The sequence below is a fragment of the Lissotriton helveticus genome, chromosome 6, assembly GCF_964261635.1.
Source record: "Lissotriton helveticus chromosome 6, aLisHel1.1, whole genome shotgun sequence".
In the NCBI taxonomy this organism is placed as follows: Eukaryota; Metazoa; Chordata; class Amphibia; order Caudata; family Salamandridae; genus Lissotriton; species Lissotriton helveticus.
In genome coordinates, this window is record NC_136067.1 from 1,821,685,868 (window position 1) to 1,821,699,389 (window position 13,522).

The window sequence follows — 13,522 nt, forward strand, 5'->3', positions numbered from 1 at the left end:
AGAATTTTGGGTTTGTTAATGCGAGTATTGTTTTGACATGGTTTTTGCAAAACTTTGTTATGTGAGCCGTCAGTCCCATCATTATAATAAACAAAGGCAAAAGCAAAAATATTTTGGGTCTCAAAACCACACATTGCCATGCCACAGTGGTTCTTGGCACTGGAAAAAACTACTTTGCTTGCCGATATGCTCCTTACGAAAGAGCAGACTGCTGCCACTCACAGAGAACCCAGCCTGTAGACAGAGAGCTACATACATTTTTCATAAAATGATATGGTCTTGTTTAACGCAAAACCAAAGGGGATGATAGACGGAGTGTTGAACATTGTAAGCACTCACCCCCAGTCAACTGATCTGGGTTATATCCATCATCATTCTTTAGCTCACTCCGCCACCCCAGTTCAGACATGGTCATTTGCAAATCAGTCTGACCCTGTGCCTCATGGGAACAGTCCAGCCCAAACTGCCAAGCCATGTCTTCCCTGGACCGGAAACAAGCATCCCGGGACCGGTTTCTGGCTAATCAGCCGTCATCAGCCAGGCTAGCTTGAATCCAGTGGCAAAGTGAGCTGGGGACCCACATCTGGGCATACCCTGCCAACTTAGGGCGAACAAAGCAAAACCAAAGGGGATGATGGATGGAGTGTTCAACATTGCAAGAGATCTGAAATAGCACAATGGCTTCAGTCGTTCTTCGGTACAGGGAAGTAGGAGGAGAAACACCCAGCTCCTACTTTTGATGCCGGAACCTTCTCTATGGCTCTTTTGGCTAAAAGCAAGACATACAGGTGGTCCTCGGCTAGCTCTCAAGGTGGTGGTGGAATGTGCAGTGAGGTGTAAAGAAATGTGAGGGTGCAGCTCAGGTCTGAGGTGATAGATTGCGACCCCTGGGAAGAAATATCAGACCCTGCCTCTGACAAGGTATGCTATATGCTTGAAAGGGTGCTCTAAAGAAGTTTTGGGGCTAGAGTTGCAAAGGAAGGGGGGGGATAGACACTGAGCTGTGCATTGCCCTGATGCTCAGAGCCTGGTCTTTGTGAGCCATGACTTCAGCGAAGAAAAGTGTTAAAGTCCTGCTGGACTGGCCTGGTAGAGGTGTCTGACGTTGGTGAAACTGAAACCCCCTACCATAGCCATGAAGGGAGCAATATTGCTAGTGGAATTGTCTGGTGGGAACACCCGTACCCAAGGAACATGCTGTGTCTGCTTCTTCTTAAACCATTCTAAGGATAAATCGCCTTTATCACCAAATACTAATTGCATGTCCAATAAGCTAAAGAATGATGATGGATTCAACCCAGATCTGTGACTGGGGGTGAGTGTCTGAAAAGTTTCAGCTCTCAGTGCATCATCTCCTTGTGTTTGCTATGTCCAATAAGTGTGTCTGAAGATCCCCGGAGAAGCCTGTAGACTCATCCAGTTATGATGCCAAAGTACTACACCCATACCATTACCTGACCTAAACAGTTAATCATGTCCAAGCCAGATCAACTTACAACTTTTGCTGTGTCCTAACCATCCTTGATAGCTTGGGTCAAGGGACGCCCTAAAGTCATCTAAAACTGTTGATCAAACTTGGGCCACCGTGTCCCGTAGAGCACGGGAATAGCAGCCTTGAAGAAATCTGCCTTACAGATCGCAGAACAAAGCTCATGGAGGAAAAGATTTATTTGCCAAATGTCTCTATTCTCTTAGACTCATGATCAAGTGGGGTGGTGGAGGTGTAGGGTCGCCTGGTTATCGGTGGCAGACTGAGGAACTGGTCTATTAACGGGTAGTCCCAAAACATGGTTTCTCCTAAGTGCCCAAGAAGGTATCCAAAGGGCCTTATTCCTGTGGGCTTTAAATTACTAAAATGTGATAGAAAGGGGCCGAAGGGAGGGGGAACAGCTATTATTTTTAAAGATCGTTTCACCTGCCTTCTTGAACCAGTAACACTACCAGGAGATCACGAAATTCAAGCATTTCAGGACTCCAGTGGGTAACAAAAAATGTTCGGAGGGGCAGGTATTTATAAACCCCTTTATTACAAGCGTGAATTCAGTACCAAATTAATGGTACAATGGATTCCCTTTTGTCTGAAACATAATCACTTTTTAGTTATAGGTGATTTTAACATCCACTATGAAAATAGGGACGACAATATGAACAAACAATTAAAAGGTGATATGCAGATTTTACAACTCAAGCAATGGGTTAATGGACCCACTCATGTTGCTTGGCATACACTCAACCTTGTGTTTTCCAATATTAAATCTATAGAGGTTGTGGAACCAGAGCCCCTTACTTCGACTGATTATTCTTTAATAATTTTACTCTCACCCAACCAATCAGTAAAATTAGCCCAAGTACGCCCTTGACAGGGATAATAAATACACTGGAATCTTATAACTCTCGAACCGTGTGCCTCTCATTTTCCTTTAAGAGATCAAATTAATATAAAGACAGTTCCAGCCCAGACTATGGTTGATATATTAAATTCAGCAATAACTTGCACACTGGATTTATGTGCTCCCGAGATAGTAAATAAAACACTCGGAAGAGTGGTATTCCTCTGACCTAAGACTCCAAAAAAGAAAATGTAAATCTCTAGAACATAAATAGAGGATGACCATAAATAAGGACGATAAATTATACTTTAGGGCAGAGTTAAAGAATTATCTCACAACTATTAAACATGTACCTCTATAGGAAGAACAAGTTGCCTGGGCAATGTCAGAGGTCAAATCAGGATCTCCGCTCGACCCGTGTCCACATTTCATTTCTTCTCGACTCATAACTGTTCTCTGCCCTTACGTCACACAAATTTTCAATCACTAGATATAGTTGTATTACCAGAATCATGGAAATAAGCAAGTGTACCCCCTCTGGCAAAAAAGTTGGTATTAACGTCACCAATCTATCAAATTATCGACCAATCTACCAACCTCCATACCTGTCCAAAGTTTTGGCGAGATCGACTAATAAGCAATTTTTTGATTATCTCGAGATTAATGCTCTTTTGGACAACTCACAGACGGGATTTAGTGCCTCCAACAGCCCTGAGGCTACCATGCTAGCTGTTTTAGACAAGATAAGACTTTCGCTGGACCACAATAAAACTGCTGCCCTGATCCTTTTAGACTTGGCGGCTTTTGACACCGTGTGACAAAATCTCCTATTGAGAACTTTATACGAAAAAAGGCTTCATCCTAAAACTCTTCATTGGTTTAAATCATTTTTGCTTAACAGAACTAAGGTAGTACAAATGGAATCTTTTATCTCCAGCCCCAAAACAATGGAGTGTGGTATTCCGCAGGGAGCCTCCTTCAGCCCTACTCTTTTTAATGCATATGTCTCCCCTTTGGCCACGAAGGGCAGGAAATGGGGATTTAACACCTGGTCCTACGCTGAGGACACGCAATTGTTAATAACATTTGAGGAAAAATATGAGAACAACAAGAGTAACTTAAGTAACTGCCTTTCAGAAACCACAGGTTGGATGTCTCATCACTGCTTGAAATGAAACACAGAGAAATCTGAGATACGGCTTTTTTGCGGAGCACAGTTATTCTGGGACACAACCTGGTGGCCACATTCATTAGACACTGCTCCTAAGCCCAAACATGTAAAAAAAACTTGAATTCCTGGTAGAGAGCAGTGTGAAGTATGCAAGACCAAGTCCGAGCATTGTATGGTAAATGTTTTGCCAGGCTAAAACTTATATTGGCATGGCTGACTATTTCTTACCCCGTTTATAAGTCATTCAGAATGCAGCTGCCAAATTGGTTTGTACTAGGAACAAGTATAGTTCTGCTTCAAGCTGCCTGAAAGAGCTTGATTGGTTGCCTATGAGACAAAGAGCCAAGTTCAAACTACTGAGCTATGCACATAGGGCCCTTTACAAATCCGGACCTAGAATCCTGCAGGACAAACTGGAATTCTATGTCTTCCCACGAGACCTTAGGTCATGCAATCACGCCCTAGCTAAAACTTCATGCATAAAAAAAGCTAGAGCTGGAGGTCGCTCTTTTTCTTATTTGGCGGCTACTCACTGGAACAAACTCCCGTTAGAGCTTTGCATCATTGACGAACACATGAAGTTCAGAAAGAGTCTGAAAACGTGCCTTTTCAAATCAAATCAAATCAGGTGTTTGTTAAGCGCGACTACTCACCAGTAAGGATTTCAAGGTGCTGGAGGTGTGGGGGGGTTCGCAGGTTCCAGTCCATCAAGGAGGAGGTCTGTTGAAGAGCCAGGTTTTGAGGTTTCTTGCGAAGATGGGGAGCGATGTCATCTGTCTGAGGTGGAGCGGAAGGTTGTTCCAGCACTGGCCACGCCGAAGCAGCAGGAGCAACCTCCTAATCTGGTCTTTCAGGTGTGGGGGACCATGGCGTAGGAGAGCTTGGCTGATCGTAGGGTCCTTTGGGGTTCTGGTCCTGAGTCGTGGAGGGCCTTGTGAGCATGGGTTAGCAACTTGAAGGTGACTCTAGCTTCGATGGGGAGCCAGTGGAGTGTGCGCAGGTGCTGGGAGATGTGGCAGTGGCTTGGCAGGTTGATGACCAGTCTTGCGGCAGCGTTTTGGATGTTCTGTAGCTTGCGGGTGAGGTTTTTGTTTATTCCGGCATACAGTGCGATGCCGTAGTCGAGCCTGCTGGTGACCAAGGCGTGAGTGATGGTCTTTCTGTGTTCGAGGGGGATCCATTTGAAGGTCTTACGTAAGAGGCGGAGGGTGTGGAAGCAGGACGACGAGACGGAGTTGATCTGGCGGTCCATTTTGTGCTCTGAGTCCAGGATGATTCCCAGGTTGCGTGCGTGGTCCGTGGGGGTGGGCGGGCTGCAGAGGGCGGGGGGCCACTAGGTGTCGTTCCAGGCGTCTGGGTTTGGGCCCATGACGAGTACTTCCGTTTTGTTTGTGTTTAGTTGTAGGCAGCTGTTTTTCATCTATTTGGCAACGGCTTCCATGCCTTCTCGAAAGTTGTGTCTGGCGGTGTTGGGTTCGTTGGATAGGGAGAGGATGAGTTGGGTGTTGTATGCTTATGACACAATGTTGAGTCTGTAGGTTCTGACGATGGGGTCGAGCGGAGCCATGTAGACGTTGAAGAGCGTAGGGCTGAGGAAGGACCTCTGGGGAACTCCGCAGGAGGTAGGTGTAGGGTCTGAGAGGAAAGGAGGGAGTCTGGGAGGGAGTCTAACCCACTGCGTTCTGCCGGAGAGGAAGGAGCAGATCCAGTCGAGGGCCTTTTTCAGGGCTTAAGCTCTGAAGCTTCACTGGCTAAGGGTCAAGTTCCGATGGTCTATGTCTTATACCACTATATTCCCCCTAAATAGATTTTTGTCTATCCTATTGCTGTGATATCCCTTGGGATGAGTGTTGCATTTTATAAATATAAATAATGGTAATAGAGTTCTGTAGGAGCATGACCAGACTAGGTTACCTCCTTCAGAACATTAGTCTTCACTTCCAAAGTAGAGAGATGTAGGTCTAGCACTATACATAACGAAAATGAAGTAGGAGCTTTCTTAGGTGGCAGGGCCGGGAGAAGAAACAAATCCAGTGTCTCGAGAAGTATCCAGGCTACTGGCATCTTGTAATTCTTCATACCAATTTGCCTCATCATATTGGAGGACAAAATCATACCCTTCATCAAACTTGTCATTGCTCCAGTCAGTGCCAAAAAAGATTGTGCGAAGTCTGGGCCCAACCTCCTGGTAAAGGCAAAGGATTGTTGGCTGGCTGCATTCTGGTGGGATCAGGGTGTGGCATTGGTTGAGGACTTGGTGGCTTCAGCTTGGAGTTGGAGAGAACAATAGGTTGTGTTAGCAGCACTGGATTCAATGCAAAGGGAACCAGTGCAGCAGGTGGAGCTGGAACCAAAGTGGGCAGCAGAGCCGGTATTAACCCAAAGCGGGTTTGAGAGGCGTGGATGGTGTCAAGGGTGGAAGTCTGACTGGAGACTTCTGCAGATCATTCAAAAGTACTCACCCAAACAACTTCACTTTCAGCGTCTGCTCGCGACACTTGCCAAGATGTCGTTGGATGCCACCTAGCTCTGCTGACTAAGAATAACTTAAATTTTTTGAGATCCAGACTGACGTCTTGTACTGTAGTGCAAGTAGGATATTAGTTGGAGCGACTACCCATGAAAAGTATTTCTTCGCACAAAATATAAAGCATTGAGAATCTACAACAAGATACCTAAAATACCTCTTTTGAGACAGTCCTGTTTTATAAGATGCTGCAAAAATTAAAAATAGAGTTCTTTCAAAAAGTAGCAGAAGTTGAAGTGACTCGGAATGTTGAAGATGAGTTTGAATAAGTGGGACTGCTCAAAATTAGTACTGAAGACTTGGTTTATTGAGCACCAACAAAGTGCCCCATTCTTGAGCCACTTTCAGGTATTATTTCCTTCTTTGGATTGCAATCAATAATAATACTACTAATAAATCAATCTCAATTGACAAGTTATATTTTATGATATTTAAACTTTAAAGAGAATTGTAACTGAAATGTAACATAACATGCACTGTTTCCTAACATCAGATATGCAATAGCATAGTAACTTATCTTGCACTTCACTTTGGATTATATATAAAAAGTCCTTTCTTCACTACATATCTTGAACCACTAGCAATCAACATTCCTGTAACATCAGTCTTTAAGAAAAGATATTCCCAGAGTGCTTTATCTAATATTGTGAACTTAAATCTCAATGAACAGGATAGAAATTCATATTACCTTGCATTTCTGGAGGTGCAGGAACGCCATTTAAATAATGGAAAAACAATGCACAACACCTCAGAAAAGGCATGATGCCAACTTTTATAGTCCTACACAGATGCCAGCCAGATGATAACTCTTTCAAGGCACTGAAAGGAAAAAAGGAGACAAATTTAAGCACCTTCAGTAACGTTGGATCTAAAGGACTGAGTATTCTCTCTGAATTTTCTATTTTGAATAAATGCAGGCTCAGACATGCAAACACTTTTCACACTTTTGACAATATCATGAAGCTACATGGCACCACTTACGAACCATTGTCACTGACACTGACTGGATAGAAGGCCAATGTGCATTAATGGGGCAGAAACACCCGGCCAGTTATGTATTTAGGGGTTTCTGGCTACAGAGGGACTTTGGTATTAGAGGATTGCTGGGGGAATGAGGATGAGTGATAAATTATCAGCGAGCGGAATACTGTATCCATAAGAAAGAATTTTACCAAAGGTACAGAACAATTTTTAAATGAACAATTTTCCCGTTGCAGATTCTTTTTCTTTGAATGGTTCTCATCACTCCCCAACAATTTGGACAGAGATGCCCTGATTTAACAAAAATAAATGCTATCCACAAATCTTCTGCAGAATCTTCTCTGCTCTTCTGATTCTAGTCAATAATTATTCAGCAAACAAACAGCTAAGACCAAGCAGTAACAGTGAACGAGTTACTTACCTTCGGTAACAATGTATCTGGTAGTGACATAGTCTAGCCGCAGATTCCTTAACTTAGAATATCCCCAGGCGTCAGACTGGATTCGGAAAACTTTCTGCAGCGTCACCTCTGCGCGCTGGGGGGCGACGCCGCACGACTCCGCCCTGACGTTGTCCACGGACATGACGTCAGCGGAGCAATATATGCCCCTTACGGCGCGCTGACGTCAGTTTTCTTCGGAGAAACTTTTCCACGTCACAATGCGGAGCCACCACCAAAAACTGTGAGAATATGGGAACAGTGTGCAAAAAGGATGAAAAAAGAAATTGAAGGTAAAAACCAGCCCCATGAAGGACAGTGCCAGGCACTGGATGTTAAAAAGTAGAAAAAGGAAGAGTAGAGCACCGCTTTGAAAAACACTCCCACAAACTGAAGGCCAAATCACTTTAGGAGGGAGATGAGGGCGTGAAAAAATAGTCTGGCAGAAGACAGAAAGTCCACATCCCTAATGTATAATCGTGAAGGAAATAGGTCCGGAACACAGGATTAAGGATAACTCGCCACAAGACGTCACCAGAGAGAGACGTAGTAATCCCAATAAGAGACCTATAGAATGTGGCTGACGCAATAAACTTGACCCAATGAGGCGCCGGGGTGGTAAAAGACCCCAAGGCGATGGGGAAGGAGAGAGTGGGGTGGAGGGAAAAAACATGAACGGTATCCCCCCACACAATCCAGGCCTAAGACCGGAAAGAACACATGACAAATTAGCATACCGCCCAAGCCCGAGAATGGGCGGAGTAGCAATAAAAATAGATGAAGTATTCCATGTCGTAATGAAAAGAAAATGTCACTGTGCCGTAAGGCAAACCACCTAGAGGGGGGCAAGTGTAGAAAGCCCTACCTGAAAAGGTCCTCGCAGAACGGGGAGGACGGGCGGGTGTTAAGGAATCTGCGGCTAGACTATGCCTCTACGAGATACATCGTTACCGAAGGCAAGTAACTCGTTCATCTGATCAAGACATCTAGCTGCAGATTCCTTAACTTAGAATAGATACCAAAGCCATACCCGTAGAGGAGGCGGGTCTGCGACTGAACCCAGACTACAGAACTGCATTGCATCGTAGGACGCACAGAGTATAATACAGGGGCTCTTACCCTTTTTAATCGCCGCGATCGTTGTTGACTTTTTATTGTTGATAATCTACTGTTTTAAAGGCTTTTGATTGATTGCTACAGTATAACTCTTCCGCATACCCGCACATACCCTTTTTAATCGCCGCGATCGTTGTTGAATTTTTATTGTTGATAATCTACTGTTTTAAAGGCTTTTGATTGATTGCTACAGCATAAAAGCATAACTCTTCTGCATACCCGCACTTTAAAAAAGGAAACTCACTTCATCACCCGCCGCTTTGGCGTGGCTAGAACTCCCGTGTGGCTGCTGCGCCATCTTGTGCGAGGGAGGGTCGGACTTGCTGACATCCACGGGCGCCATTTTGAAAGGCGCTCTAGTTGTTTGGCAGCTCCTACAGGCCACCATATTTAAGTGGGGGGATGCAAGCGCGCAGCGCGCCAGAGGCAAGCCCGTCTGCGCCCATCCGCGTTCCGGAGGCTTCGGCGCCGGTAATGCTGCCCGTTTGGCCAGCACTCAAGGGAGTCTAATCTATGGCAGAGAACAACTGCTGAGGTTAGGTAAGGCAGAATGCAAAGCCACCCCTGCCCTGGCCTGTGTGAGAAAGGCTGGAAAGACCTTTTTCGGGGGACTGATTAATAGCCGGTCCCTTGTTAAATGTTCCATTGAGGTATCAGGCCTGATAGAGGATATGGGACTGGACGCTCTGTTCCTAATGGAGACTTGGAATAATGCAGAGTATGCTGTATATCTAGGATGGGCTTGTACTAATGGATATAAAATTCTTCACAAGCCTAGAACTGCGGGCAGAGGAGGAGGCGTGGGGGTGATTTTCAAAGAGGAGCTGGATTTTAGACTCCTGCAGGTAGATGAAGTAGAGGGGATAGAAATGCTGGGGGTTCTCTCTACACTCTTCCCGTGGGAACCTCCTTACAGGACTGCTGTGCTATAGACCTCCAGGTGGGACCGCACAGTATCAAAATTTTTTTGACACCATCACCAACCTGGCACTGGCACATTCCAACATGATCATTTTAGGAGACTTCAATCTCTGGGAAGATGGGAATGTCAACAGCCAACTGCGTGACCTGAGGCAAACATGCACAAACCTGAATCTTTCCCAGCTGGTGGAAGGTTCAACACATCAGAGGGGACGTATCCTTGATTTGTTATTTTCCAACCAGTCCACTACTAGGATATTAAATATAGCACCTCAGACCTGGTCTGACCACTATCTTATTCATTTTAGCATTAGGATGCCACACTCCGGGGACAGTGCTGGTCAGCAAAGGTCTTATAGGAGGGGCAGGGAATGGGCAAAACTAGTTAAGTCTGGAATTCCAATATCTGACCTGGACGTTACTTATTTTGAACCCACGCTGACCGTAGAAGAAAACTATAAAGTGTTTACTAAACACATAGCTGACATCCTGGACCAGGTAATCCCCATAAAGGATATAAAAAAACAGAAACAAAATCTCGGCTCCGTGGTTTAACGAAGAGCTGAAACAGCTCCGCGTGCTTCGCAAGAAGGCGGAAAGAAAATGGAGAAAATGTTATGGTGAGGATGACAAGAAAGATCTAAGACGGATACAACTGCAATTTAAAGAGGAAATCCTCCGAGCCAAGGCAGACTTCTGTGCCACCTCAATTATACATGCGCCTAATGGAATTAAAGCCCTTTTCAAAATTATCAAGGACCTTTCCTCCCCTATATGCATGGAAAATAAAGTAGTAGCCTTCCAAAAATTATGTGATGAAATAGATATACATTTTTAGGATAAGATTGCAAAAATCGTGAATACCCTGCATGGCAATGATAAGGGTGAACAACTTAATCCTGAACAATGGATTGAGGCAGATCTACAACAGCCTGTATATCTGGATAATTTTCAGGCTCTATACCAAAAGCGGCTTTTGACAGCTTGGGAGATAATTTATCCTCAGGCTCCCCCCTTGATCATCTCCCTCATAAAATGTGGAAATCTTTTGGGCGAAATACCTTTCCATGGCTGAGGCAGATATGCAATCAGTCTCTGGAAGAAGGACTGGTCCCAGAGTGCTGGAAATTGGCAGTGGTGTCCCCACTGATTAAAAAGCCTTCTCTGGACCCATCAATACCGGCAAATTTCAGACCCATCTCTCTCCTCCTTTATCCGGTGAAGTTACTAGAGAAAGCAGTCAGTAGGTAACTGTCGTGCTTCCTGAAGGCGAATAATTTACTAGATAAAGACCAATTTGGCTTTCGCCCTGGGCACGGGACCGAGACGGCTCTGACCACTATGTTGGACAATTTGCGTATGCGAGCCGACAACGGGAATGTCACTGTTCCAGTGCTTCTCGATATGTCGGCCGCATTTGACACGGTGAACCATCCCATACTAGTGGAAAGATTGAAGAGGATAGGAGTGAGAGGCCGGGCGTTGCAATGGCTTCAATCCTATCTAGAAGGTCGACAGCAGGTGGTAACCTTAGCACCAATTTCCTCTGGTAAATCTTCAGTCACCCATGGGGTGCCGCAGGGATCTGCGATCAGCCCTATCCTATTTAATGTATATCTACAACCCCTGCTTTCCATCATAAAGTCATCCGGAGTCTGTCTAGTCAATTATGCCGACGACACGCAACTAGCCTTCTCCTTGGAAGGGGACCATGCACAATCTCTGGACTCGCTCCAGCAATGCATGCGGCAGATGACTGACTGGCTCAAAAGGAACTCACTGCAATTTAACAGCGGAAAGACTGAGGTAGTGTACTGCTCTGCAGGTAGGATGTCTAGACAATTTCCATCCGACTTTAGACTTACACCAGAGGAGGCACCTTTAACCCCGGTTAGGAAGGATCGTAATCTGGGGGTGATGTTTGATGACCTCCAGATGGAATCACAGGCAAGTAAGACCGCCAGCGTTTGCTTCGCCCTAATTTGCATGCTACGGAAAATACTCCCCTTACTACCTAAAGAGGCTCGTTCTCTGGTGGTAAGCAGCATTGTGGGAAGCAGGCTGGATTATTGCAATTCCCTATATTTGGGGGCCCCTGCATACATTCTCCAGGGGCTGCAAAGAATCCAGTCTGCAGCAGCCAAACTGGCCCTTGGTAGGCCACGGAGTTCCTTCACTACATTGGCTTTGAGAGAGCTACACTGGCTGCCCATTAGGGAGAGGGTCCATTTCAAAACTCTGTGTATGGTTTTCAGAGCAGCGCATGAGCTAGGTCCCGTTCCCCTTCAGGAAAGGTTTACATGGTATCGCCCTACAAGGCAGCTCCGCTCCTCCAGTGCTTGCCTGCTGACGATTCCCCGGTTTAAACGGTCGAGGTTAGGAGGAAGGGCTTTTAGCGTGGCTGGCGCACGTTTATGGAATGAACTTCCTCAGAACCTTAGACAAGTCAACTCTCTGTTAGAGTTTCGCAGGAACCTAAAAACCTGGCTTTATCCCACGGCCTAAGCTCCGGCTCCTTTATCTCTATCTGTCGCGATTTGTTCCACTCTGGTCATAGTTTTTCAGTCTGAAGCGCCAGGATACCCGTAGGTGGTCCGCTTGTGCACCGTCCGAGAAAGTGCCATCTTTCTTGCATTGTTATGCCCCCACTTTTTGCTGAATTGCTGATGTGCTTTGACTGAGTGTGCCCTGGGCTCCTGCCAACCAGGTGCCCAGGGGCCTGTGTTCCTTCCCAAAAGCTGTGTTGAAACAAAACCCAATTAGCCTCTCTGGCCACCTATCAGCCCCTAGTAAATGGTACCCTAGGTACCCAGGGCATGGTGACCAGAGAAGACCCCGAAGGGCTGCAGCACTTATTGTGCCACCCTTAGGGGGCCTTTACCCTGACACCCACACACTGCCTTTGCAGGCTGAGTGTCTAAGTACAGAACTAAACAAAGTTGGCATGGCACACATCCCTGTGTGCCGTGCCCACAACCCCACTGCCTTGGCACACATCAGGCACCCCTCTAGCTGGGTGCCCTATGCCAGTAGTGTGGGCACGGGTGCATGAGCCCCGTGCCCCTACAGTACCCAGGGCCATTCCTAGGCACTGCAAGTGCAGTGCTGCCATTTAAGAGTATATAGTGCTGGGAAGGTCGTCATTACGAACTCCACAGCACCATGATGGCTTCACTGAAGACTGGGAAGTTTGGTCTCAAACTGCTCAGCACATTAAACCCGCACTGATGCCATTGTGAGGTTTAATGTAAAATGCACCAGAGGGCATCTTAGAGATGCCCCCTGAAACCTAACCTACAAACCACGTCTGGACTAAGAGGCTGCCTAGGCTGCAACACAGCAGACATGTTGCTGGACCCCTGGGTGGAGAGCCCCCCGCTCTCCTGGGCCTGTACAATGCACATCCTGGGCGAGTTGCTAGGTCTCCTCCCCAGGATGGGCAGGGGGAAGCTTCAAATGCCTGCCGCCTCCTTGAGCTTCTCCAGACCATTTGCTGTACCCAGCAACTGGGCCCCACCCGTTCTGACCCCCACTCTGGCGGGAAACCCTACATCAGGAAGGGGGGTGTGCCAGCCTGTGCCAACCCCACCCCTCAGGTGGGAGAGGTGAAGCACGACCCCGGTCTGCGGCCATCTTGAAGATGGGGAGCCCTGACCAATCACAGCAAGGTTCCTGACCCCCTCCCACAGGAGAGGAGCAGACTAGGGGGTGTACCCACCCCAGGACAGGGACCTATTGGTCCCTGCCCTAGCTCTACCTGTAACGCCCCTAAATTCAGTATTTAGGGGCTCCCTGAACCTTCCTTCCTCAGATCCAGTTTTGCAAAACAAGAAGAACAACAAGAAGAAGTACGACCTGCCATGCAGCTGCTAACAAAAGGACGACGACAACTGACTTGGACCCAGCACTACCGGCCTGTTGATCCTTGAACCGGCTCCTGCTTAACCCCGGCGTCTCCTGCGGGCAGCAACCTCAAGAAACCCGGATGACCTGCCTGCCCTGACCCTTTTAGAGACTGGGACTCCCATGAGCAGAGG

The 13,522-nt window shown here is 46.6% G+C and overlaps 1 protein-coding gene across 2 annotated transcripts in view; it reads right to left on the minus strand.

Moving 5' to 3' along the window:
• Window positions 1-13,522, minus strand: part of UBR2 (ubiquitin protein ligase E3 component n-recognin 2) — a 1,610,484-nt gene that overhangs the window by 284,980 nt on the left and 1,311,982 nt on the right. For both annotated transcript variants that reach the window (XM_078649714.1, XM_078649715.1), the window contains exon 41: window positions 6,717-6,847. In XM_078649714.1, coding sequence (XP_078505840.1) covers window positions 6,717-6,847 — 131 coding nt within the window. The remainder of the gene's footprint in view (window positions 1-6,716; window positions 6,848-13,522) is intronic.